General features: G+C 46.3%; 2 protein-coding genes across 2 annotated transcripts; both read right to left on the minus strand.

Moving 5' to 3' along the window:
• Positions 1-6,006: 6,006 nt before the first annotated feature.
• gfap (glial fibrillary acidic protein) lies at positions 6,007-9,904 on the minus strand (the record flags this gene model as incomplete). Its single annotated transcript, XM_080009677.1, has 9 exons — positions 6,007-6,048; positions 6,303-6,385; positions 6,843-6,886; positions 6,976-7,196; positions 7,343-7,468; positions 7,553-7,714; positions 7,843-7,938; positions 8,042-8,102; positions 9,378-9,904. 9 exons carry the CDS (start codon positions 9,902-9,904, stop codon positions 6,007-6,009), a joined length of 1,362 nt encoding a protein of 453 aa, XP_079865803.1.
• A 4,235-nt stretch (positions 9,905-14,139) lies between these two features.
• On the minus strand, positions 14,140-26,380 carry map3k3 (mitogen-activated protein kinase kinase kinase 3). Its single transcript, XM_080009679.1, has 16 exons — positions 26,319-26,380; positions 25,777-25,898; positions 25,051-25,091; positions 24,379-24,478; positions 24,168-24,281; positions 23,427-23,547; positions 22,459-22,592; positions 21,490-21,563; positions 20,308-20,375; positions 20,110-20,211; positions 19,516-19,677; positions 18,559-18,707; positions 17,021-17,152; positions 16,408-16,537; positions 16,134-16,311; positions 14,140-15,435 (listed from the first exon to the last, which is right to left on the minus strand). Exons 1-16 carry the CDS (start codon positions 26,320-26,322, stop codon positions 15,207-15,209), a joined length of 1,860 nt encoding a protein of 619 aa, XP_079865805.1. The 5' UTR covers positions 26,323-26,380; the 3' UTR covers positions 14,140-15,206.
• Positions 26,381-27,355: the final 975 nt, after the last annotated feature.

A 27,355-nucleotide genomic window follows, 5' to 3' on the forward strand; every position in this document is an offset into this window, starting at 1 on the left:
CAACGGGATGCGGCTTCAAGGGAAGAAAAAACAAAACAAAAAAAAACAACAACAACAAACAACAACAACACAACAACTCTGGTTTCTCCTCAAAAAGTTGATCGTGAGCCGCGTGGTTGCGCGGGGAAGAAGCCCGAGTCGAACCGCTCCGGTCCGACGGGTGTCGCCGAGTGGCCGGGCGCCGCCGCCGCCGCCGCCGCCGCCGCACTCCGCAATCTACTGCGCCAGAAATAGAAGCGCCGCTCGTAGCTTGGATGCCGCCAAAGTCTCCGGCTGATTGAGCTTAATCTCAAATAATGCACGAGGTATGGGGGCATGTGCTGTGTGCAGTATAGCGCGGTATGGCAGCGGTTCTCAACGCGGGGTCCGGGGACCGCCACAGGGGTCCTTCGAGAGGTTCCACGGGTCCCGAGCGAAAGGATTCACCACTCACCATTATGCTGTGTGTGTGTGTGTGTGTGTGTGTGTGTGTGTGTGTGTGTGTGTGTGTGTGTGTGTGTCTATTTTTTTTTTTTTTTTTTTTATGATATTTCTCCATTTCCGTATATACAGTATGTAGGCACATGTAAATATGTATATACCTATAGACGTTTGTACATATCATAGTTATCGAAAGATATTCTATGTGGGTGTGTCTTCCAAGTGATCTGGGTGTTTTTGGCAGGCTCTGTCTCTTCACCACAGCCAAGTGGAGACACGCGCACATGATTTCAGGGAAAAGAGCTTTGGCAATAATGACTACTGATAAAAACAAAACCAAAAGGCATTGGGATATGCTAGTAAGTAAATCAGTGGTATCAGTGGGTGGGTGGGTGGGTGGAGCATGATGAGGTAAATGTTATGTCGTACACCAGAAGACAGACAAAACAAAGCCGTCCATTAATATGAGCATGGTGCAAACTTAAAAAAAAAAAAAAAAAAAGTAAGACCAGTGGGTGACCCAGGCCAGCTGCGTCACCTCCTGATCTGGTACCTGTCCAGAGACATCCAGAGAACAAATGCAGACCCTGTTGAGGAGCTAAGAGGAAGTCACAATGCGCAGGGACAGACTGACAGGATGACGGGTTAACTGACAGGAAGTTACTTCAGGGGCTGATTGTGAGCAGCTGTTGCTTGAAAAACAATTTACCCAACAGTCAAGAAGCTTTGACGCTTACAATCTCATTAAAACGGCCAAAATGCCCAACTGAAGTCGCATGCATAGATTGGTCCCACTCGAAAAAGTCCTTTTATTTCACTTCGGCCAAGATGCACTTATGTGCTATTGCCTGAGCAAAGCTTGAGCCTCAAACCTCAATTCTTCGTGCTATTATAATCGTTCAATATTCATTCGATGCCCAGTCCAATGAATACAAAATGTCTGACTTCAACGCTTGGTCACACAGTGCGCTATTACCTTGTAGCACCAGAGACTTGGACTATAACTCTTATCTCATGTCCTCATTTCACTGCATATATGTATCTGTATGTGACAAATAATCTCTTGAGTTTGAACTTGAAGTTAAGTGGAGTAAGTTCTTCCTGTATTTGAGTTTGTTACCTCCAAAGACCAGTGTATGAAGCTAGTTGGATGCCCTAAATTTCCCATCTGTGTATTTTTAGGATATACAGTAAACTCATGCCTATGCCAAACACCCAATGTGAACTGGAATAGGCTCAGGCCCAGCCCAGGGTTAAGGGGAACAGGATTAGGAGATGTGGATGGATGATGGATGGATGGATGGATGGATGGATGGATGGATGGGTGGGTGGGTGAAGTGATGGATAGATGGATGGATGGATGGATAGATGGATGGATGGATGGATGGATGATGGCTGGATTGTTGGATGGATGGATGGATGGATGGGTGGATGGATTAGTGGATGGATGGCTGCGTGGGTGGATGGATGGATGGATGGATGGATCTACTGTTTATTATGTAGCAATGTCTGGAAGATCTTGATGAGCTCGCTAAAGGGGCCATGACATTGAACAAATAGGGCCATGGCAGTGGCGGAAAATAAGAGTTTCAAGACTATATTAAGAAAAAAGCTTGGTGTGCTACGATCGTATTTCAAGCAACGTTTTCATCAACTTCTGCTTCTGTGTGTTCTTCCTCGCAAAACACCTCCGCTAATTTCATGCCGTGTTGCACCTAAATGCCTGTGGTTTCAGTGGGATCTACTGTTACAGTCTGGATGCCAAACCCGAGCAGCTTCAGAGCTCTCCCCAAGTGGCTTGATCATGGGGTCCACGCGGACACACACACACACACACACACACACACACACACAGAAAACACACAAAGAGAAACACACAGACAAACACAATTATGCAAACATATTCACCGTAAAGTGGGAAGATAAGGTGAGGATGATTACGAATATTAACAAGGAGTTTCCAGGCTTCTCTACGGAGTCTCTTCCCAATAAGGTACAACCAGTAGTGGTTATTTTGGTGGTAATTATTATTTTGGAAGATATTAAGAGGATGCGTTTGCTTTGTCATACGAACAAAGTATAAAAGATAATTCCATTAAGACCAACACTTAAATAACCACCCACCCACCCACCATAAGGTCGGCCGGGCTCCTCAGTGTGCTATTCCTGAAAAAGGGGCCTTGGAAAGATTTCACAATAGAAGAGGCCCCTAATTAAGGTGCTCAGACCTTGATGTTTTGTGTTTTAGCAAAAGCGTTGACGGACCAGAGGGAGCACAGGGCATTGGGGCCGGGCAGCGGAGACGAGGTGGCGGTAGCTCTGCGCTTCGTCTTGGAGGGTCTTGATGAAAAGAGGGCTAAAATTAACCAACATGCGCAGATGCCTTCCCATGACCCCTTCCGAGTGAGGGCCGAGCGAGACAGGAATGTGCAACAGAGAGGGTGGCAGACGCAGAGCCCTCAAACACTATGGACCCATAGCATCCCCGTGGTTTGTTCTCTGAAATAAAACCGTATTCCAATATATAGTGATACATAGAGATACATAGCACGCTGCATTAGGATGGAGAGAACAACCTTTAATCAACGGATAAACACATTGGAAATGGCACTGTCATATTCCTTATTATTACAAAAGCAACATATTTGAAGATTTGAGGTGTGTTTTTTATCTTTTTAATGAAACTGTTTCTTTCGGTTGAGCACCAGTTGCCGGCGCTTGTTGCCTTCTCTGCTCTTAGTGGATGCCTGGCTGAGGGTTCAGCACCATTGTCAATTTCTTCTTCGTTATCTGTGTCCGTGTGAGCCCTTTGGACGCTCTAAATGCAGTTCATTGTATTCTGTAGGGCCCTTTCTTAGATGGGGGTATGGGTGTTTGCACAGTAAAAGAGTAAGAGGGATTTGGATTGAAGCAAAATTGGTGCGCTACTTTCAGGTGTAGCTGTAGCTTTTAGATGCCGTGTGGCAGCCTGGGTATTATCTGAAGTACGGACACCCGAACAAAACAACGCTTTGAGTGCATCCTCACGGGTTTGTTCTCCCGTCAAAGCCGACGGTTCCCCCTGTGCGCCGCATACCATCCGCTCTCATCTCTCGCCCATGTCTGACAGATAACCGTCAGAAAAGTCCCCTATCAGCAACGCGGCCCCTTCGGCTTCAACCCCCCCCCCCCCCCCCCCCCCTCTCGGTCCTCTCCAAAGAGCCTGGATCAATGGACTCCACCGGCTCAGACACCCCGCCACAATGAGAGTTTTATCTGCCCAGAATTCGTCCAGCTGCAGACCGTCCTCGGTTCAGACCCTGGGATCCGCCGCACCCCAGATAAGAGCCACACACAGCCGATACACACTGTACTGTACACACACTCATAATCACATCCACTCTGCTGCCCGAGGTCACGTCGATGCAAAACTTAGCAGCCCACGTGAGCATGCACACACATGAAACACATCAAAAAAAACACATGTCCTTCCGCAGAGTTCAGAGTAAAATACTTTGTTCAGGTTAATTTCTCAGCCATGCATTACCTCGACCTTAAGAAAGGAGCAGCAGACGATGTGCAAAACATTTCCACCTCTCCAAATGTGAAGTCGAAGCCACACATCAACCTAGATTTTAGAGTGAATACAAATTTATAAAACCCTATCTTATTTTATTTTTTTTTTTAAATGTGCGCAAAGGCGGTTTATGAGAAAAAAAAATCCTCTGATTATTCTCCCGAGATAGAAACAGGCAGGAATAAATTTGAGGTGGAATACTAAAGTGGAGAATCATAAATTTCCATATATCACCTTTACATGAAACGTGATAGGCAGCTGGATTGTTGCTGGGGGTGATGAGGGCCACAGTGTCAACAGTCTGGTCACATACTGTTGGATATGGTAATGCAGATGTAAAAAATGAGAGAGCAAGAGAGAGAGAGAGAAAGAGAGAGAGAGAGAGAGAGAGAGAGAGAGAGAGATGAGGCACCGGAAATAAAGAGAAAGTAAAAAGAGAGTGTGACGGTAATCCCCCAAATCTGACACTGACAGAACGGATGTTTGACAGATGGAAAAAAACGGAGACAACTTCAAAGCAACAACATATTTTATTTATTGATGTTAAAACAAACCATCATTTTCTAGTCTAATTGCTCAAAACTAAAGTTACTGACATGTTTTTAAATGTAGCTGTGTCTATGAACAAATCTTGCGCCTTGTTATGAGACTAAGGAGTCGAACGATACGGCACATTTAGAATCAAAGCGCAGTGACAAAATGAGAAAAGTAAAGGACGATGAGAAGGTCGAGTGTTATCGGCACAATTAAGGAATTAAGGGAAAAGACCCGAAGGAACCCAATCTCCGTGTGATTCCCGCGAGGGGAACAATGGATTACATAGTTAGGCGCTGTTACATCTGCCCTCCGGCCCCCTTTCTGGTCGCCGCTACCCTACCTTTAAGATTTAAAAAAAAGCAGGATAAAAAAAAAAGCGTGTTGTGTGTGTGTGGGGGGGGGGGGGGTGGCCATGGAGACCGACATTGTCCATCCCTGACGCCTTGTTATCTCAACACCCGCTTCTGTGTCCGCGCCTCCCTGCGCTATCACCTCCGACACTTCAGAAATTGCCCTTGTGAAGGTTTGACCGGAGGGGGGTGGGGTGGTTGGGGTGGGTGGGTTTGGAGGGTATGGGTCGCGTCATTGCTCCGGGATCTGTCCCCAGCACCTCCGGGACTTCAGCCGACGTGCCCCAACACCGCTCCGCCGTCAAAAGACGAGGTTATGTCACAGTCCATCTGCAGCACGGAGGCTCTAACCTTTCTATTCGTGGAGTGGGAGGTTTCTTTTCTTTTTTCTTTTTTTTTTTAAACCAAAGAGTAAACACTTTTAGTCCACATCCACGCTCCTCTTTGCTAAAAAAAACAAAACAAACAAAAACGGCCGAAGCCTGGACATCCAAGGAGTGACGCTGCCCACCGGACAACGGCAACAAAGAGGTAGACATAGGAGAGGTTAGAGAACGGAACTATGTGAAATACTCATATAATAGACCACACGTAAGGTTGATGGGGCACTTGAGGAATGAAACACTTGAACAGCACCGCGGGAGGATAGAAATTTCTCATCTTTAACCCCTGGCTCTGCCCAAAGGAAAACGTCATTACCTGTGCCATCCTCCCTGCCCGAGACCCCTCCCGGCTAGCCAACCGCTGACCTCAAACTCACCGCAGCTTCGCCACATTTCACATCCACAATCCCCACAATGACTACGTTTCAAGGCTTCTTCTATCACAGACAATCTGGTCCGTCACCCCCGAAAACAAACCGGTTGCCAAGTGAACGGTGTCGTTATCGGTGCAGAGGATGGCAGACAAGCTGAGAATAAGTGGCCCCACATTCCCCACTCAAGCGGGTGCAAAAAGAATTACACGTCTTTCTTTTTGAGTCAAATGAGATTCGATGACTTATAAAGAAGAGAAGATGAGGAACAAATGGAACGCTGTGACTGATCTGGGGATGAATGCAAACTTTAGGCGTGTTAAAGAGCAATCGAGAGCCGCGGTTATGCTTCACATCTTTCGTCCGGTCGCGTCGCGGTGCCGGAGAGATTACGGCAGATCGTTGTGCTCGGTTGTGGATTCCTTGATGATCTGAAAAGCAAAAAAAAAAAAAAAAAAAGAAGAGTTCAGAGTCAAAGACGGTTGGAAGGTCCCCGAAGAGAGAGGATGGGATGTGTTGCGCAAAGGCATCAGGTGTATCAGGCAGGAACATTTGAAGCCCGGCTGGCTGCGTCACACGGTATAACACGTCGCCCTCTAGGGAAGCTCCCTGGGAGGTACAGTATGGATGAGCCACCTGAAGTGTGATTGTGTGGATTTTCAATGTCTACATGACGCGCACGCACCTCCCCGTCTCGGGTCTCCACGGTACGGACCAGGACTCTTCTCTTCACATGAGCCTCTGGTGGCTTAGTGTCTAGGTTCGTTTCTGAAGGAGGGAGAGGAGACATTTTAATGCTAAAGCTGTGTATCCCAGTGAGGCAAGAGTGCAGGCTAACCCATCACACTCAAAGATACCGTTCAAGCTGTTGTCTTTAATGCTATGCAAGGATTCTTTATTCAATGACACCTTAAAAGTACACCAAATACTGTATCACAGACTTAGAGAAATACTGACTCAGATACAATATCTAATACCTCAATTGAATGATTTCTTTAGGGCATTGCAGGCCTTGTGGTATCCATTAATAAACCCCAAACTGGTTTAAATCACAGATCAATTGGAAGTAGGTCTGTTTGTGGAATATTAGATATGCTTTGAGAACATAAACATCCGCTGATTTTTTATTTAGGGAAGATAATTAGAATGATATGCGCAGGGGGGAGCAGCTGGGCTGCCGTTGAGGATGGTTGTTTTGTTTGTTTCCTAATCAGTCATTTCTCACCTCGGAACTGAATGTTGGCAAAACTCTGAACGGGAACAGTGATCCTGCAGAGACAAGGGGGGGACGTTCGGAAAGACTCAAAATCGACAAAAGCTGTTGACATTATTTACGCAAATTGAATCTTTCCGCCCACCTGCTCTCCTCCCCCTCCAGCAGCTTCCTGTAGGTGGCAATCTCAATGTCCAGGGCGAGTTTGACGTTGAGGAGGTCCTGGTACTCCTGCAGATGTCTGGCCATCTCCTCCTTCAGCGCGTGGATGTCCTCCTCCAAGCGGTTCGCCGTATCCTGGTATCCGGCCGTCTCCATGGCGAAGCGGTCCTCCGCGTCGCGCAGCTGCCTTTCCAAGGACTCGTTCTAAGAAGGCGACGAGAGAGAGAGCCAGAGAGAGAGCGATGATAAGGTTGCGAACGTAGAAAGGGCCAATGGCCGCTGTGGGGGATTCAAAGCTGTCTCACTCAGAGGATAAGCACAAGCTTCCTCTCATGGACAGTTTAACTCACCATTCCTTTGAGGGCCTCCAGGTCGCAGGTCACCACTTGGAGCTGCCGGCGATAGTCATTGGCCTCCTGCTTGGCCTGGCGCAGGGCCTCCGTGCTGCGATTGGCCGAATCCGTCAGGTCGGCAAACTGAAAAAGCGAGCAAATTGAAACCGAAATAACGGCAAATGTGTGTGTCGATTCACTGGGTCGATTCACTGTTTGACCGCTGACCTTGGATCGGTACCACTCCTCCGTCTCCTCCATGTTCGACGTGGCCATGGATTCGTACTGGACCCTGATGTCCCTCAGAGCGGCGGTCAGGTCCGGTTTGGCCATGTCCAGATCCACATGGACCTGCTGGGCCAGAGCCTGTTCGTGGAGCTCGCGCTGCTCCTGAGAGGACGAGAAGGGTCGGCAGAGGGAACAGTTTAAATGCGCTGACATTACAGGTAAAGGGACTTTCATTCTTTCTTTTGAATTATTTATTGTTTCAGAATTTCGATTTAATGGGGGCGGCTCACCTCTTCGTGAATCCTCTTGAGGAAATTGATCTCGTCCTGCAGGGCCTCAATCTTCCTTTCCAGCTGGACACGGTTTAGAGATGCCTCGTCCACATCCTGGGAAAAGTTTGAGAACGCGTGTGCAAACGCATAGATAGATACTGTATTGTGGTGATTCAAGGCAAATAGTGGGAGACTGAGGTAAAGACGGTCACTTTACCTGTCTGAAGGCATTCAAGCTGTTTTCTGTGTCCTGTCGCAGCCCCATCTCATCTTGTAGTCTGAATAAAGAATGAACAGAAATAACAAAAGTCCACTCATTTCATAGGAGAAGATAAGATAATATATAATTGTATTTTCTCTGGTCAGGACGAATTTCAAAGGCCACATTTCATGCTAGATAAGGTATATATTGATTCTTCACAGAAATAATAAATCCTGAAAAATACCAAACCCGCAAAGTCACTAATGGTGCACAATGTCCTAATTTACTGAACATCAAACACGGGCAGCATATAAGTCGCTTAATGACAAGGGATTCACATTAGTGCAGTGTTTCTAAACTTTGTACAGTGCTGTTTAATACCTGGCACAGGGTGCCGGAGGAGGCTGGGTCTTGGCTGAATAGGAGGCCTACGCATCATTGCACATTCAATCTAGTTGCCAGAGGCCTTTCCCACGGGGAGGAGTTTCAATATTCACAAAGGATCTGGACACACACGCACACGCACAAGCACACACGCACACACACACACACACACACACTACTGCACTGCACTTGGCATGCACACCAGCTCGACCCTCTAGCCACATCTGTATTTGGTTATGTTGGCTGAATGCAGTGGTCGACGGAGAGCGTCGAGAGTCAGGCAGTGACTTTTGACCTCTCACCCATGACCATCCCTATTCACCCTGAAAAGGAACCACCACAACCCAACACTAAGCAGATGTTAAAAGGTGTGCTTTACAAATGTGAAAGTTCTTCTAGACTGAGTGAAATGGATTGAGATTCGTGTGCCAGATGCCAGTTATGGCACACACAGTTTAATAAGCATTTTCAGTGAGTATTTTGGGAGGACAGAGAATGTCTATAAACTGTCAGTTTAGCAGGCGCTATTGTGTTTTTTCTGTCCTCCACACTCCTTCACTGTCGTCTGGGGGTCTGGCTCAGATAAAGCCTGTAAAGAAGGATAAAGGAAAGAAACACGTGCCCCCATGTCTACATTCCAACAAAGCAGCAATGAATAAAATCTGCATATTAATGCATTTAATATAAGGGGAAAATGAAAGAAATAGAGGAAAAGAAAAAAGCCTTTGACCAAGATACGGATTCATTGTTTTTCCTCCGATCCAATTTCAGCATTCCTCACCAAGGTAATGGCATGACTGCAAATTAGCTGGATCAACTAAAACCAAAATGTTTTACTTATGAAGCCTCTGCAAGAAGAATCTGAAAATCCTCACAGTCACAAATACATGAAATGCACATAGCAGCATTCTTTCCACATGACATGCAATAAATGTGCTGCGGTGCACCCGCCCTTGCAGTTCCTCACCTCTGCTTCAGGGTGGCCACGTCTCCAGACAGGTTGTCCCTCTCTATCTCTATCCGGGCCTTCCCGGTTGTGAGGCCATCCACCTGACTGCGCAGCTCCCTTAGTTCGTCCTGGTAGATGTCCCCCAGGCGGCTGGGCTCCTTCCCCTTCAGCTGGTTCAGCTCAGTCACCAGCATTTTGTTCTGCTGCTCCAGGAATCGCACCTTCTCGATGTAGCTGGCAAAGCGGTCATTCAGGCCCATCAGCTCCACCTTCTCGTTGGTACGAATCTCCTTGTACTGGGCCTTCATTAGCGTGTCGGCCGAGAAGTCCAGCCGGTCCCCGGCGCTCCCCATGAGCAGGGCCCCGCTCGCAGAGCCCAGGGAGAGCCTGGACACGGGGGTGGAGTGGGTGAAGTGGCGGGGGCTGCCGTGCCAGGAGAACCGGCTAGAGTAGAGGCCGCCCATCCTGAGCCCCCCACCGGTACTGGTGGAGCCCTGGGGGCCGAAGCGCTTCCTGTACGAGGACTGGACTCTCTGACTCTCCATAATGGGGAATGGAGCTTGGTCAGGGGGAAACAGTCCTTTTATAGGGGCTACCACCCACCCAACACTCACACACATACACACACACACACACACACTCACACACACACACACAGACTCACTCTCTCATTTTCGTGGTGCTGAGCAGAGAGAGGCCACCGGGTGGGGCAGTGGGGAGGCAGACAGAGAGAAAGCAGAGGGGAGGTTGATATGAACCTCACAAAGATGTGTGCCAGGGATTGTTTGTGCTCATCCACAAATGCCTCTTGGCCATCTAATGGCCCTCTAATCCCTCCCCTCAGAACTGGATTCTACCACTTTTCTCTCCAATTTTTGCCAGTTCTTCTCTTCGCTTTCTCTCTCTCTCTCTCTCAATCTATCTCTAATCTCGATAGAATGAAAAAGAATTGTGCGACAGACCTTGGCCACCGCGACCACACGAGCTGGGCGGGAAAAAACAGAAACAGAGAACTATTGGGCAAAAGCAAAAGAGTCGATCGAATGGGATTTTCCCTTCTCTGTGATGAAGACAGATGTGTTAAATAAATCACACCGAGTGATGGAGTGAAGTGTCGAGTGGCTCAATGCCTGGGCTGTTGTCCGGTATGCTCAAGAAAGCCCACAGTAGAGGGTGATTACCAGCGGACACAACAGTGAGCAAACTGCTTCGTACAGATTCCTTGGAAGGCATGTGGAGGTTCAGTTACAGTTACACAATGATGGAGAGACCTGAGAACTTGTCAGAATTCCCACCCTGTCACTATGGTAGTTTAAATTAAAATGAGTCTATGGGATGCACATTGACTCACAAACTCCATAAAATCGTAGTTTGAAACCCACCTTTAATTGTCATGGCTGCATCTAGACGCCCCAATGTGTACAGTACAAACACACCGACAAAGAGTTATAGCGGGAAGGAACTCAAGCTGATTTTCAGCCAGGCTGTAGCTCTGATCAGATGTCTCGGGAAGGAAGGATGACGGACACGGGACGACGGGCCGTCAGCGCCGTGCTGAACTCCCAAAGGGCTGCGAGACGCTCTGAGGGCTGTGCTCGGCCGGTTACCATGGCAACCGCATGGGCTCGCTACGTCAAAGCCCATCGGTTTATCTTTATGACTGGCTCTCCCACGTTAACGCACATTGTCGGAAAAACAAACAGCCCATACACTCCATAGTCCATCTTTCGTTCTGAGTATACAGCGGCTTTGCGACAGGTAGTACGCCGAACCCACCCACAAGGGACACAAAGTGCTTGTTTGTTCTCACCTCGTCGTGCCATGAGTTGCGGGAGCCAGTGAGCGGCACAAGGCGACAGTAAATAAAAGCTTGCATGACTTTACCGTCTGGGTGCTGGACGCATTATCAGAGTCCGGGATAAAGACACAATGACTTCCAAGTCCAAACGGTTCCTGTTCATAGAGGTTAAATGAGAGGGCCTGCTGTAAACCCGGCGGACACCAGGTGATTTAAAAGGCTCTGTGCGTCCCCTCGAGGATTAACGGCATGGTGAAAACATTAAGGAGTCGCCCCTTTTATATCCCTCCCTCGGATTTCTTAGGCCATCACAACCGTTGCCTCAAACCGGGTAATATCTCCCCAAGACGAACAATCCAAATCAAGTGAGAGGGACAGAAAGACAGAGCAAGAGAGAGAGAGAGAGAAAGAGAGAGAGAGATGAGGAAGGACTTGTGAGGCAGAGGAAGGAGGAGAGGGGTCGGCCCCCATTCCTTCCCCCCTCACGGCCTCTGGAATCAGCCTAGGGCCAAGTCAAACAGCTGATTCATGTGTGTGACATCAGGAGACCCAGGACCTGAAGAAAGGGGGCTTTGCCTCCTTGTTGGGAAGACTCCTAATGCTCGTGGACCAGACCTATCTCCAGCCAAGACAACATGGCGGCCAACCGGCTTTAAATAACCAGTCCTTTCTTTTCTTTTCTTTTTTGTTCAGGCATCTCAGTCTGCGAGTCGTTGGCGCCGTCAGCGCCCTCTCACCACCGACTCCGGCCCCGTTGAACGTGTGATACTCATGGCCCCAAACCAAACCTGACTTACTTGAAAAACACCCTGCGTTCCTTCAGCGCCGGACCGCCAATATGCTCATTCTCGCCCACGGCCGGTTGGACCCGCCGTTTCCAACCCCCCTCTGTGTTTGCACAGAGCTCAATTGTGAAAAGGGTTTTGGATCCACAACACCAGTGTGGGTCTGAACCACAGATCCACGGTCCCAACACCTCAGTTTCTATTCATTCATGGACTGTGGCTGTTGGTAAAGACTCTGAGGACACATACTGTAGGCCTTGAACCTCCGGGCAGTCCAGACGTCTCTCCCCTCTGAGACATGGCTAGTGTCACAGAAGACTGAATAGACTGTAGTGGAAAGCAGGGGGAAGCTTAACCGGGATAGACGGGCCCGGGTGTATGACTCAGCACCGCTGGGTCCAAACAGTGCCGCCACAAAGAGGGGCGGTGGAGAACAAGTTCAGGCCCGGTCCCGCATTCTGCCTGTCAGCAGGAAAGACAAGGGGGCCCGCCAGACCAGGGGCATGCCACATACCACACAAATCCAAACGCATGCAAACACATACCTAAAAACACAATATGGTATGAAACCAAAACAAGGCAGAGAAGCAATAATGGACAGGTGCCAAAACGGCAAAAAATAAGTAGTAAACAATGAATAGTCTTAGAAGAGTCTGGACGCTGACTCTTTTTTGACATTGATGGAAAGCAGGGCAAAAAACGACGACGATTATTGGATATTATTATTATGGCTATTATTTCTTGTGTGCATCAGTGTTTGAATGTATTACTTTGATACATCATTTAAATTGCAGCAAAATACAAGTTACTTTGTGCTTTATGGGGGTATCCATCTTAAACCTTTACTGCTCCGGACAGATGTTCATGAATTTCTAGGTGTCATTTCTTTCCAGCCTGCACACACAATGACTCGGATGATGAAAGCTATTAAAAAAAACAAAACAAAAAAAAAACATTTTTATCTCGGCTTTGTGCCCAATTTAAGAATAATGGCTTCTGTTTAATACAATCCCTTTTAAACACTAACGGCCGCAGATATGTTAATAGGGATCTATCGTTCCCATTGTCTCCAAGAGAGCGAGAGAAAGGATGCTTCTTGCATTCAGCCCTGTTTACCGCCGCCTGTTATTTACTACAGTAGTTATTCACTCTCGGCTCTGGCAGCTGCTGAAATAAAGGGTGCATCTCAGGACAACCCTCCTATGCATAAATACAGGAAAACAGACAAACAAACAAACTTTATTGGTAGCAAAACAATTTATTGTTTTTTTAGAAAAGGCACTATATATATATATATATATATATATATATATATATATATATATAGTTCTTCTCAGATTGTAAAAATTAGATAAATTTGATACATTATAGACTTTGCACTGCAAGTCCTGTCATGACACATAATCAGACATTTACATATCTCACTAGTATTCATTTGTTCGTCCATGGGTTCTGACAGATATTACATTTCTCTGTTCTGATAACCGCACCGGTCTGTTCAGCAGCTAAAGGGATAAATATTTCAGACTGTTACTGTAAGACTGATCTGAACCGTTCAGCTAAAGCTGCCCCCGAGAACCCTGGACAAAAACAAAGTCGTTTCATTGGGTGGAACAGCGGACCCTGACACCCAGCACTGAGCCTAGTCCAGCTCATCTCTCCTGGCTCATACTAATTCTCTCGCTCTGCCTCTCTCTCCCTCACAGACAGCCACACGCAAGCTCTGAAAGTAAACTATGTACTTTTACTTACACTGTACCGAGCAAAACACGTTCCTGTGGTGCCAAATTATGTTGGTTCCAATGGCTCCAATTATTCTATCATGGACTAAGACTAATATGAATGGGAAGCTGACATTCTCGATCGGGGTCGGAGGCATGGCTGCCAGCGTTTGTTGTTCCACCCAACGCACTGTATAGGGAGTAAAACTCAATATTTCTACTATGCAAAACCAGTTGCTTTCAATGAGGGTCTTTTAACGACATAATGTCCTGGAACTATCATTAGAATCGACAAGGTCTATATATAAAAAATATATTTATACTTACATATTTGCTTATAAAATCAACTCTAATCGACAGACACATACTATATATATATATATATATATATATATATATATATATATATATATATATATATATAATATATATATATATATATATATATATATTTAATAAAAATGAGACATTTCAGACTTTTCACATTTGACGTAAATTAAAAAAAAAATTGGCAAGGAGAATGGAAGAAAAATACCCCAATAACATTCATTTTCCATCAAAGTGCACCTGGCTTAATTGGACCTTAAATCAAAGGCTCCTCGGTCAGAGGGGTTGGCGCCCAAATGCACATGAGCAGAATACTGTCAAGCAAATGTGACGGCAAACCACTGACCAAGAGTCCTTTGGGTTGTACACCTTGAAGAAAGGTGTTTCGCTTTGTGGTCACAAAATACTGAAAAAAAAATGTCATACTAACGTCTTATAGCACCCCTTTTTGGAGTGTTCTCCACTCAAGAATAGAAAAACGGAAACGCAAGGCAAAGGCAGGCACTGCAACAGTAGTTTAAAGGCCGCGCGAGACTGAAGTGAAGTCCATTCACCGTGAGGAAGACCTTAAAGAAAAAAAAAAAGGATCTTTGTCCGAAGAGAAACACAGGATTGTGCATAAACACAATCAAAATTGAAGACTGAAACCTCAGTCTGTTTTGAATAACGGTGTCCCGCGCCAGGGCGACGAGACGCTATTCAGCTTAATGGTTGACGGTTCAATCCCCAGTCAAACACTTTGCCACTGCAGCTATTTCTCTCGACAGGGGAACTGGATTGCAGTATGCTGATTAAGACACGCTGGGTTCATGAACCATGACTGGCATCTAGGTCACTTATGAGACCATCGTTTCCGTGTGTGTGTGTGTGTGTGTGTGTGTGTTCTTGAGGGTGTTTGTGCATGTGTGTGTGGGCGAGATGTTTGTGTTTCTGTGTGGAGTGTGTGTTAAACAAAGGTACCACAAAGACAACCACGAGCCACGAGATACTCAGTCCTCTGGCTCCCCCTGGTGGTCAAGCTTGTGGGACCGTGTGGCTTGATTTGGGGTACATACACTGTCTGTTACTGTCGACAAATTGTCTGTAAATATAATCTTTTGGGACCCTGGCAGCCTGATAACACTGAAATTGTGTTGCATGGGGGGGGGGGGGTGAAATCTATATCTGGCTCCCAGTCTGAGGAGCTTTGTAAGGAAATGGACCGATGGGACGGTCCTCAGCATAGGATCTGGGAGAAGGAGTGGCGGAGCAGCTCCTCGGCACTGGGCCGGTGCTTGGCCTCCACGAAGATGCAGCGGATGAAGTCCCGCGTTTGGTCAGAGGTGTGCGACGGCAGCAGCGGGTTGGTGGGCTGCGTGGCGATCTTAAAGATGGCCGCCATGGCCTCGTATTCGGCCCAGGGCGGCTTCTCCGTCAGCATCTCCACGACCGTGCAGCCGAGGCTCCTGCACAAACACACCCACCCAAGACAAGAATTTTAGCTTTGGCGACTCGTTAAAATAAAAAAAATAAAAATCAATGAAACAAACGAATAACTTTTTTGTGATTTTTTTTGTTTTTTTTAATCAAACGTGACCAAATTTGTCCATCAAATGTTAGCACAAGCATTTGTTATTCGTCTTTTTTTCCGGACACCCCCGTCCCCAGAGTAACAGCTACTAGAGACTTAGACCTCTCGCTGATGCTCCTCGCCGCCTCCCAGAGACTGGGAATTTGGAACATTCTAACCCCTGTTATGTTCCGTCTGGCTGGCCTTCCTCCAGTTCCACCTCTTGCCTGATGGCTCGCGAACCAATGAGATGTCAGAGTGGAATATTTGGGAAGCAGGTGTCCAGCGTTTGTGTTTTTGGAAGCGCAGTGCTGTTTTCCAGGTTAAATATAGCAGTTTCCCTCCTGCATTTTCCCCCTTTCAGAACACATCCAATCGCACTTTTAGAAGCTACGTTCCCTCTCTGGCTATTCCAGATTCAGCACTGTGAATAAATGTCCTTATAAGGAAGTAAAAGTAAGACTCAAGTCATTTGCAGAAACAAATTCCCTCGGTATAAAACTTTTTTTTTTAAAACTAGGCTTTCCTCAGCTACTATGAGAAGATAATTAACAACAGCGCTCAATCCTTTATCTAACTTTCCCGCCGCCTCACCAGATGTCTGCCTTCCTGCCGTAGCCGTCTCCGCTGATCACTTCCGGGCTCATCCAGTAGGGGGTGCCGGTCACGGAGCGGATGGCCGTGCCAGACATGCAGATGGTCTGGAGCCTCTTGCTGGCGCCGAAATCGCCCAGCTTCACGTTGCCCGCTGAATCCCGCAGGATGTTGGCACCTGAGGACCGGGGGTCATCACGGAACGCATGAACACGATAGTCAGCGCCCCTCGGCAAAACAAACGCCTCATAAATGTGTGGTCGACGGGCGGCACCTTTGATGTCCCTGTGCACGATCATGTTGCTGTGCAGGTAGGACATGCCCTCCAGGATCTGTCTGGTGTACTTTCTGGTGACGTTTTCGGTCAGCGCCCCGTAAGCCTTCAGCTGGTCTTTGACTGAACCCTGGAAGAGAAGGAAGGAAGTATAAGATTTTGCATTCCATCTCCCAAAGGCCAGTCGGTCGGTCAGCCAGGAAAGGGACCAGCATATCTTATATCTTATCATGGCCAGAGCCTGGCGTCACGCCGTTTCAAATGAGAAAGAAAAAACAGGCCACTTTTAGGCCTGCGGAGCATATGAGATTTATGGCAACGCGAGGTTCCAATTCTTCAAAAATGATTTATTTTGAAAGAGTGACGCAGTCTGGCTATTAAGTCAAATATGGTACGCTTAATCATAACAGGAGCAAAGAGGTGGAGATCTTGCATCCTGCGTCCGTTTTCCAAGCAGTGGTTGGGAAGAATGTAATCGATTCATCAATATCAGTTAAAAAACTGAGAGGATATGCTGAGGGTCTTTTTTCAAACAAACAGAGAACGAGCCAGGGGAACTGATTTCTATTGAGTGGAAAGTAGAAACCCGATCCGAGCGTCTCTTGGGACTCACCCCGGGCATGTACTCCATGAAGATGGTGAGGGTCTTCTCGTTGTGGTCCCTCAGGCAGCCATAGTATTGAACGATGCGCTCGTGGTGCAGGTTCTTCAGCAGCTGGATTTCACACTCCAAGGCGCTCACCTCCTGAAGGCAACCGTTTAGACATGAGGAGATAGAAAGTCAGGGAATTCTGAAAAGAGAAATGTCAGTTTGAATTTTTTTTTTTTTTAAGCAGGGCCCCATAGGCCCAAAGACAAGCGTCTACCATCCACAGTACAACGAGCACAACCAGCAGCTGAGGAGAGGTTGGAGGAGTGTTCAGGAGGAGCACGCTGGCCTAAAGCACCAAATGAATGTTGGCCAACAGTTTGGTTCCTAAAAAACAGTTCCTGTGTTTACCGCAGAGGCTGTGGCCGCAAGGGTCACAACACGGGGGAACAGAGGAAAAGACCAAAACAGAGAGGGGGGGGTGGGGGGTCTGTAGCCAGGTAGAGAGAGCAAGAGGTAGAAGAGGGAAAGCCAGAGATACACAAAGTCAGTCCCAGAGTCTCAACACAACGGCTCAATAGACAAAAACAACAAAATAACCGATTCACTTCCGCTGCAGGCTGAGGGTTGTGTTTGTGTCTGTGTGAGTGAGCGAGCGAGAGATGGGGGCAGGGGACGGGAAGAGGGATTTCAGGGGTGAAAAAAGGCCAAGGCAATGCAGACATCGAACTCATGCGCGCACGCACGCACACGCACACACACACACACACACACACACACACACACACACACACACACACACACAAATACGCCCCCCCCCCAAAAAAAACATGCAGATACAGGAAGTGACAGAGCATGTTTTCTCTGTGGCAGACAGGAAGATGAAATTGGGGGTGGGGGGTACAAAGGAAGGAAAGGGAGTCCCTTCGATGTATTCCACCTCTTGAGCTTGCGTCTTTTTTTCCTTAAGAGAGGAATCGTTCATTTCCGTGTCAGAGGAACAAAGATCCCCAAATGAACGCGCCATCAAAACCTGACTCAACCATCAGGTTCGGGACAGTCGTTGCAAAACGCCAACATTCCTCCATAAAAAGCCGTGAGCGCATTCCTGTCAGTGCTCCAGTGCAAAGGTGGCACAGCATCAGCCTCTTTGTGGAAATTATTCATCAAAACGAGGGATGCCAAATGAGGCTCTGTGCACACACACACACACACACACACACACACACACACACACACACACACACACACACACACACACACACACACACACACACACACACACACACACACACACACACACACACACACACACACACACTTGGACATTTCCCAGCAATGAGAGTTTAATATGCAACACAAATTCTTGAGTTCTGGCCCCACAGTGGGTGACCCTGGCAGAAACTGGTTTCGGCAGAAAGTATGATGTAAGGGCTGTTATATGAGTTAATATTTTGGGAGTTTAACGACACCAAACGGTGTTGTGTTTGTCCAAGGGTTGTGTTTGTCCTTGAATTTACTTAGTCGATGGATCCATTTCGTTTGGGAATCGGGCTCCTCACCTTGCTGGTGTCGGGGCTGTCGGGGTCGAACTGGACCTGCTTGGCGGCGAGCTCTCTGCCAGTGTCAACGTCGTAGCACAGGTAGACCCTCCCGAACGCCCCCTGGCCCAGCAGCTTGCCTCGCCGCCACGTCACAGGAGCGCTGGGAGCTGTGGGACCACGACACACGCACACCAGGGTATCAGTGTCCTTTCCTGTCGTCTTGGTGTGACTCTTGTACGTACAAATGTAGTAGGTGAAAAAATGATGCAGGTTGTGATATGGCACTTTCTTAACCTATAGCTTCCCATAAAGGCCAAGATTGCCGGCTTAGCACTTCTGCTCGATTGTAAAGATGAAGGAATGAAAGAATTGTAAAGACCCCTTTAATAAATAACCACATTCGTTTTCTTTAAAAATAATATCTACTTTTTGTAAAGAGAAGAAAGAAGTTATCTTAAAAAATAATAGATACTAGAAAAGAGAACAAAATAAATAGCTCTAAAAATATAGATTTTTTTATTTGAAATAATGTAGCCCCATCATTTCGATTCTTATAGTGGTCAATAAGATTAGAAATTTGATAAAGTAGGTAAGTAAGTAAAGTGAAATTAGATCAACGATAATATATATAATATAAATTAACTCAAGGTGGGTTGTCTGTGACCTCCCTATGTCACACCCCTGGACATGAATACTGTTTGCAAAATCTGAATATTTATACAGCATATAAATTTATTTTTGATTTTTTTTTAACTTATATTTAGTATGCCAGGTCAGTATGTGTTTGTAGTGTGTCCAAAAATTTTGTATCCACCAAATATTATTTAAAAAGTACCAGAATGACATACTACATTCGGTGAAATATCGTAGCTTGGACGATATCTTATCCCACAATGCAGAGTACTCGTGGTAAGACGCCGGTAAAAGTTTCTATACATAAATTGTGCTCAACCCAAAAAGTTAAAAAGGACTCACACTTGTGTGCGACGGGGCGCTCCTGGGGCCGCAGCCGACCCTGAGCGTCCACCAGCTGCCAGCTGCCCAGACTGTCCTCGCTGCCGTTCAGCGAGCGGCGAGACGGGACAAGCGTGAACAGGTTCCCCTGGGGACGACGTATCCGTGGAAACGTCCGCCGACCTGGAGGAAAGAGGGGATTTTATGTCTAAATGAATCCCAATATCGGTTTATGAATTCAAAATACCCCAACTTGCGTTCCAGATTCTATGCGGCATCACAAGATGTCACAACTAGGCGACATGAGACGAAGGACGTGAGTTCAGGTGGAGGAGTGGGTAGTGGTTGCCCGCGATGGGGTGGTCATTATTCAGCCATAACTGATTGCCGCTATTGAACAAGCAAGTATCCCACAGAGTCGTCTAATTATGGTGCAGTAGTTAATGGTGCATATATGTCAAGTAGGAGTGAAGGATTGGAAAGAAAGGGTTCAATATAGAGGAGCGGGCAGTCACGTGTCACCGTGTGATTTGACGAACAGGGCTAAAAGTAGGAGATCTCACGAGGGATTCCTGCAAAAAGGACGATAGACGAGTGGAAGCTGTTGTCTCTGACCTTCGCTGTGGTCCTTGTGGTGCAGGGAGACGTGGTACCTCCGGGGGTACGTTCCTCCTTTCCCCACCACTCGGTCGTACACACAGTTCTCCCGGTCTGAAACTAGACGGAGGGGTGAGGGGGTGGGGGTGTCAGAGGTCAACCCGGATCACGCTTTGCTATGCGACCGCAACGCTCGGATCCATCGGCGCCACTCACCCGAGCACTCCTGGCGGTTGTCGGGGTAACTCTTGGCCCGGTGCATCCGAGACTTCCTCAAAGACGGGCTGGAGCGAGGGCAAATAATGTAGAGTGTGTGACCAGTGGATCAATCGTCGTTTTATAGGTTTATACATACACTCGGGATGGGTCAGAACATTCGATTGTTCGTTCACGATGGCAAGAATCGATCGAATTTTGTGGGTTGGACTGGTACAGAGTGGCTTGCAGTCACTTGAGTTGTTTTACAATGTCAAAAGGAAACTATACAGAATTTAGCACTCGCCAGGTGTTCATTTCTGAACAGTCGATTATTCGCTTGTACCACCAACCGGTTATTGGACCATGAAAAAGAGTTTTGCACATCCCTAATATAAATACATATAAAATGGTGGCAGATTACATACACTTACAGAAACATACACAGAAGAGAGGTGTCAAAAATAACTTTGACAAATTGTTATTTTTTTGACACCAAACGATACAAGTGAAAAATATTCACTTGTGTTAATATAACAATTACTTTAGCATAAACACTGATTTAGAATTTTCCTTTTATATGTCAATATTTGCTGTAAACTCAATACCAGCAGTGGCTTTTCTCAACAAATACTTTTTATTTTGGATGGAGAAAGAGTTAGTTAACTTATAGACATAAAGCTCTCGTCGTCCTTTTTTATTATTATTTATTTTTGCGCCTTTTTTGCAGGTTGCAGTGAAGAGAGGAAATATCAGAAGGAGAGACAGGCGGCCGGATTCTAAACTGGGGCGCAGTACCGGGTTAAGCCACCAGGGCGTCCCGGCTATCATCCTGCTTTATCTGTGGTCTCCGTCTAAAGTTAATCTTGCAATCCTTGTCACAGCGACCAGGAGAAGTTTACTTAATGACAGCGACTGCAGAGGGTTTCTCAGAGGTTGTAGGAAAGGAGTAAACAAATCAGATGCTATCAGCTCATCTACTCCAGCTAGAATTAGTGGTTAACGTCAACAGAAAACAGCCCGATGCCTCTAAAAACAGACGCTTCAGTTTAACCCAATCATGCTTGTTCAATTGTGGCTTTATGGTGATTAGTAATTCAGAACCGCCCAGCCATAACTCGACTATTATGGTTAGACCTTTGCACATGCCACTCACACACGGGTAGAGATCCACATATTTATAAATAACCCGTTTGTCCTCACCTATCAGAGTTGCTGTCCAGAGACTGAGCGCTCCCAGAGACAGAGTTCTCTGCACTGCTCCAAGGATCCAACACCTACACAGGGGACGCAACAAAAAAAATCTGTATAGCAGGTACAGTATGAATGTACATGAAATGCTCTATGGATCAAAGTCTACCCCCCCCAAAAAATTATTCAACTGATATGTATCATCAGATATTTAGAATTTTGGCCATAGACTTTAATATGACATGTCATACTTTTAATCCACTGACAGTCAACTGGTTCATGACTTTTCTGAGAATACCATATTTCCTCAAATATTAACCGGTAGTCAAATAAAAACCTGGTCTCAAATAAATGCTGGGGGCGTAGTCGACACAAACAAATAAAAGCCTGCCTCTAATACAGACTGGGGGAGAAACGGACTGGCATGTTTTTATTGTAGATGTATTAAATTTACTCTGTTTCCTTCTACTATCCTACTTGTTGCAAATGCCCCGCTCTCGCTCTCCAGCGCTGCAAAGCAGGAAGTGCTGCGTTCAAGGGGACTCTGTAATTCCCCCATCAGCTACCACCACAAGTGCAACTTTTAGAGTAGCTACGAGCTCTCTCTTTTTTCACTATGCATGCATTTGCATGGCATGAGACCAGGATGGAAGTTTGATTTATTCATACTAAAATATGCTTATAGAGTATATACTTTTTAAAAAGAGGGAATTAGATATTAGCCTACCTCTAATATAAGCCTGCTTCCAATAAAGGCCCGGAACCCTCTGCAGTTGAGGTAAATAAAGGCCCCGGTCACTATTTGAGGAAATACGGTATACATCCTCTCTTAAATGTTTTATTTATTTATTATTAAACTATTAATAAATTAACTAATTAATACATGTATTATTATGATCATTATTATAATAATAATAATAAATAAATAAATACATACATTCTCAGGACATAACTTAACCCCCTCTACCCCCCGTGACTTACACAGTGCTCGCTGGTCTCGGGGATGAACTCGCCCTCGCTGTTGATGCTGGTGTATGAGCCCTGGCGCGCGATCCTTTGCTGGCGCTCGGGAACGTACCCGGGGGGCGGGGAGCTGCGGCCTGTGTTCTGGGAGCCTGGGCGCCACAGAGTTATGGGATGGGGGATAAACATAAGAGATCAGACCATGACAAATGGTCCCACTGAAAGGCCACGGCCCTCATAGACCGCTCTAAAGGCACGTTATTTACAGTCAATGAGGTTTCAATTTGTTGAAGTCTACTGTGATGATGGAGATGATGGAACATGAAAGACAGAGGACTTAATGAAAAGGCTTCCTCTGAAATGGTACAAAATGGGAATATTTAAAGAAAACTGCATAAGTTGTATGTACATTACATTACATTTACATTTAGTCATTTAGCAGACGCTTTTATCCAAAGCGACTTACAAGGGAGAATAACATTCAAGCTACAGGGAGAATAACATTCAAGCTACAAGTATTATTAACGGAAGCAAAGCCTGATATTAATAGCATTGGTATTGACTTTGCTATTGGTTCATTAATGTGACAGTGTTGGTATTAGTATTATTGTTGAAGTAATGAAGTTTCAAAAACTTCTCTTGTATAGTCATTATGTCACTCCCCCAACCCCTCCACCCCCCAAACAACCTCCATCTCTAAACCAGGACATTGGCCCTGCACACTAATAGCATCATGCAATCTGATTGGCCAGCGGCCAGCAGGCATTGTGGAGCGGCCTGCAATGGTGAACAGGAAAAGGAAGAGGACCGATGGCAGGGGAAACCAGAGGAACAACAAGCGCGCACGAGAGAGAGACAGAGCGAGAGAGAGAGGGAGTGAGAGAGAGAGAGATGAGGCAGTGGAAATAAAGAGAAAGTAAAAAAAGAGTGTGACAGTAACCCCCCAAATCTGACACTGACAGAACCCCGGTGGCGGCGGGGCTCACCAGTGGACAGGTGGCGCCCCCTGGGCTCGCTGGCCTGGAAGGCGGTGCTTACGTCCCCGGTGGACTGCGACGACTTGATCCTCACCTGCTTACACTGCGTGTGGTGGGAGGAGGGGGAGGCCTGCAGGGAGGGGGGGGGGGGTCGGGGCATGAATGGGGAACTGATATTCAAATGACGCCTCCGTAGAGTGGAAGTAGTGTATGTTAGTACTAACGGGAATTTACAACCTAGCTTTTGCCAAGAAATGCCACAAAGTCTACCTACAGCGTACGCAAATGATTTGGTGGAGTTGGTCATTTTGTCCAATTCTTGCAATATTTCCGCACACAATCGTCATTGCAAATAAAAACTTTCACGCATTAAAATGATCAGCGACCATTATTGAAAATGCTGTTACCATGGTGACGTTACCAAAAGGCAGCTAATGCTGTCAGCTATCAGGAATTCAAACAAACCAATCACATTTGCCTGTCAAAATACTTTGCATCCCAAAGATCACGCTAAAAAAACAATGTTTTTTTAATCATGTAACACAAACAAAAATCATCAAATGACGGACACTTTTTCACCACAATTTTTTTTCTAATTATGAGAAAGGGCTGCTGAAAAGTCAATCCTCTTGAGTTGCAGTAATCAAAAAAAAAAAAAACTCCCCTGGTGAGACTGGTATGTGCGAGCGAGAGAGAAAGAGAGAGGGAAAAGAGAGAGAGAGAGAGATGGGAGGGGGGTCAAGCTCTTACGTTGACATGCTCCTGTGTGAGCAGCAGGATCCTGATGCTCTTCATGTTGGAACTCCGATCCAGCAGATCTATGGCTTTGTCCAGGTCGTCCTGCCCGCGCAGGGGGATCGACAGCTAAGGCAGAACACACACACACACAATTTAGAAATCATTCACTTTGACTGTGTCCAGGTGTCTTGATCATTCCTTGTCGGGAGTGTGAATCTTTCACCTCATTGTTCATGTAATGCAGGTCGAGCTGCTGCCCAAACACGGCCTTGACTTTCTGCTGGACGTCCTCAAAGAGCACCGGCCGGCCGAACATCAGGATCCTGCTCCACACACACACACACACACACACACACACACACACACACACACACACACACACACACACACACACACACACACACACACACACACACACACACACACACACACACACACACACACACACACACACACACAATTTAGACTGGGTGGAGATAAATAATGTAAGATCTGATGCCCAAAAAAGTTAATGAACTGTACATAAATACATGGAATATGCGCGCACACACACACACACACACACACACACACACACACACACACACACACACACACACACACACACACACACACACACACACACACACACACACACACACACACACACACACACACACACAGAAGTATGTCCAGATTCCTCAAAGTACACCTTGCATACTTGTGGTTTTTCCCCGGCAGCCGCAGTCCGTTTCCTCTCCACTCTTGAGTTCACATACCAGTCGGAATGAAGTGCTGCAGCGTGTGTGTGCTTGTGTATGTCTGTCTATGAGTGTAAAATAAACAACCTCTTGTGCGCAACACGTCGAGGAAAACAAACAAACAAACAAACAAACAAACAGAAAGCTGCACTCACCGCCGCTCTCCTGAGAACTCAAACTTTATTCTGATGTCGTCCTGGAGGAGGGCAGGGGGCAGGAGAGGTCAGAGATCATGAGAGGATTGCAAAAAGGGACAATCTTTAGTGAGCTGGGGGTCAAGTGAATGTTCTTCCTAATTTTCGGTTTTCCTGATTTGAAATGGCCTATGAGTTTTTCAGTATTCCTTATTATAGATGATTATAGAAAAATATGTACATGCATTGCAAAATATATTTATTTATATGAGGTTTTGTAGAGATTTTCTAGATAATTATTGGGATCGGGATAAAGGGCTTTCCTCAAGTAATATAACCAAAAAAAAATAAATAAATAAAAAAAGTCTAAAAAATAAACGGGAAAAATTTGCTATCACATTATAAATGAGAAGATAGACACATTTTCCATGGACAATAAACCAAAAACAAAACAACAACTAATGAAATAAACCAAACAATGAAACGAATGATGATAAATGAACCTAAATATAAAATTAATTACAGTAAAAATGTTGTAGTGTACAATAAACCTGACTATAAACATTAAATATAAACAAAGACATTTACAAAAAACACAACAGAATATTCACCTAAAACTGAAAAAGAAATATGGCAAAAAATTTATCCAATTACTTTCAGTGCTGTACAGTAGTGTTCATAAATTATATCCACAAAAATGTGGACCGCAATATTCCATTCCATAAAAGAATAAACACAACTGGGTACCTGTCTCTTGGCCTGCGCGGGCGGCTTGGGCTTCCCGGTGTCGTAGGATGGCGCGGGCTGGCGCCGCGTCATCTGGAGCGCCACCAGGTCTTTCATGATGGAGTGGAGAGCCTGGCGCTCGTCTGCAGAGGACGGCATACAGTGCATTTATAAACAGATGGAGAGAGAGAGAGGGAGAGAAACGTTGCCTCGTTTGAACTCCACACCACTCTGCGTCGGCCACGTTGGCTCCCAAAGGATACAAAGTATTCTCTCTCTCCTCTGTGTAGCTTGGACGAACATCATACGAGCCCCCGGAGCACCAGGCCCCTGTCTCCAAAACAGTAAAAATCCAAAATCCCATCGTTCACCTGACCATGTCTGTAGCAGCAGCCATCACAGCCTGCGGCTTCGGGGGAACTGTTTGCCCTGTGTGTGTGTGTGTGTGTGTGTGTGTGTGTGTGTGTGTGTGTGTGTGTGTGTGTGTGTGTGTGCGTGGAACTTTGGTGCGTGTTTCATCCCCAAAACCCTGTCTGTCAAACGTCACGGCTGAGAGGACTCACTCATTTCGGCAAGTGTGTGCGCGCGCACGCGTTGTCTCTGTGCCAATCCTCAGGAAGGTTTTTCTCCAGGACCGGCACCCACCTGCAGGGTGGAGGGACACACACAACAACACAGCATCAGCGAAGGGAATCAACCTGGAACCTGGACCATTTGCTTCGGTTACTATGACAGTCTATATTTATGCATCATTTTCAACGTTTCAAGTACATTCCACACAGGGTAGACACTAGGGCTTCCAAGTCGTACTTATTCCATTTTCTCTGAGGTCTTTTTCCCGAATGTTTAACTGAAAATTGGGGGGTGGGGGTCCATCTTTCATGCTTCGTTTCTTGCAGTCATTCCAAACAAATAACAAAAGAATCTGAGGAACACAGACACAAGAGACTTTGTCTGGAATGGCAGCCTGTGTGCTGCATGGGAGAATGTGCGATCGTGCCTTTGCCCGTGCGAAGGACCGAGACTTGGGAGAGTTCCCGAGCCGTGCCGGTGCTGATGAATCTGCCAGAGTTTCGAACAAGAAAATGTACATTTTTGAGTATCTGGCAGCACCAAGCTTCTCAAATTACATAGACATCGACTCCCAGCTCCGCCGTTGACGTTAATAATATTTTTTAAAGAGACGAGCCTGGAACCCAATTTTCTTAATGATTTAACATATATCGCTCAATACGGCGATGTATTACAGAGTTGGCAGTTTTGGTTAACGCGGTATCCACGGCGACAACAGGATTATGAATGCAGGCATTTCCTCTGGAGGACAAATTTGAAACAATAAACGGTGGAATTTACAGTCACTAATTCAGCAGTGAAAGGGGGGGGGGTATCGGGGAAAAAACTAAAAAACTAAATGCCCTTCTGACTTTTAAGTATCAAAAGTTCACCTCAAATATGTGTGCAGAACTTATGACGACCGCTGGATATGCGTACTGTACCAGACAATACAAACCAGGGTCTGCTCTTTGGAAGTCACCTCACCTGGACCGGGGCCACAGCAGCCCCCTCTTGGGACTTTTGAGATTCTTTGGTGATGTGGGGA

This window comes from Zeus faber (assembly GCF_960531495.2).
Source record: "Zeus faber genome assembly, chromosome: 11".
Lineage (NCBI taxonomy): Eukaryota > Metazoa > Chordata > Actinopteri > Zeiformes > Zeidae > Zeus > Zeus faber.

Excerpts from the sequence above, each read along its gene's own strand:
- map3k3 (XM_080009679.1), bottom strand. Across the intron at positions 24,282-24,378 it reads TGCATTACATGAACAATGAG|CTGTCGATCCCCCTGCGCGG; the intron begins GTGAAAGATTCA and ends GTTCTGCCTTAG. Across the intron at positions 23,548-24,167 it reads TCACACAGGAGCATGTCAAC|GCCTCCCCCTCCTCCCACCA; the intron begins GTAAGAGCTTGA and ends CCCTCCCTGCAG.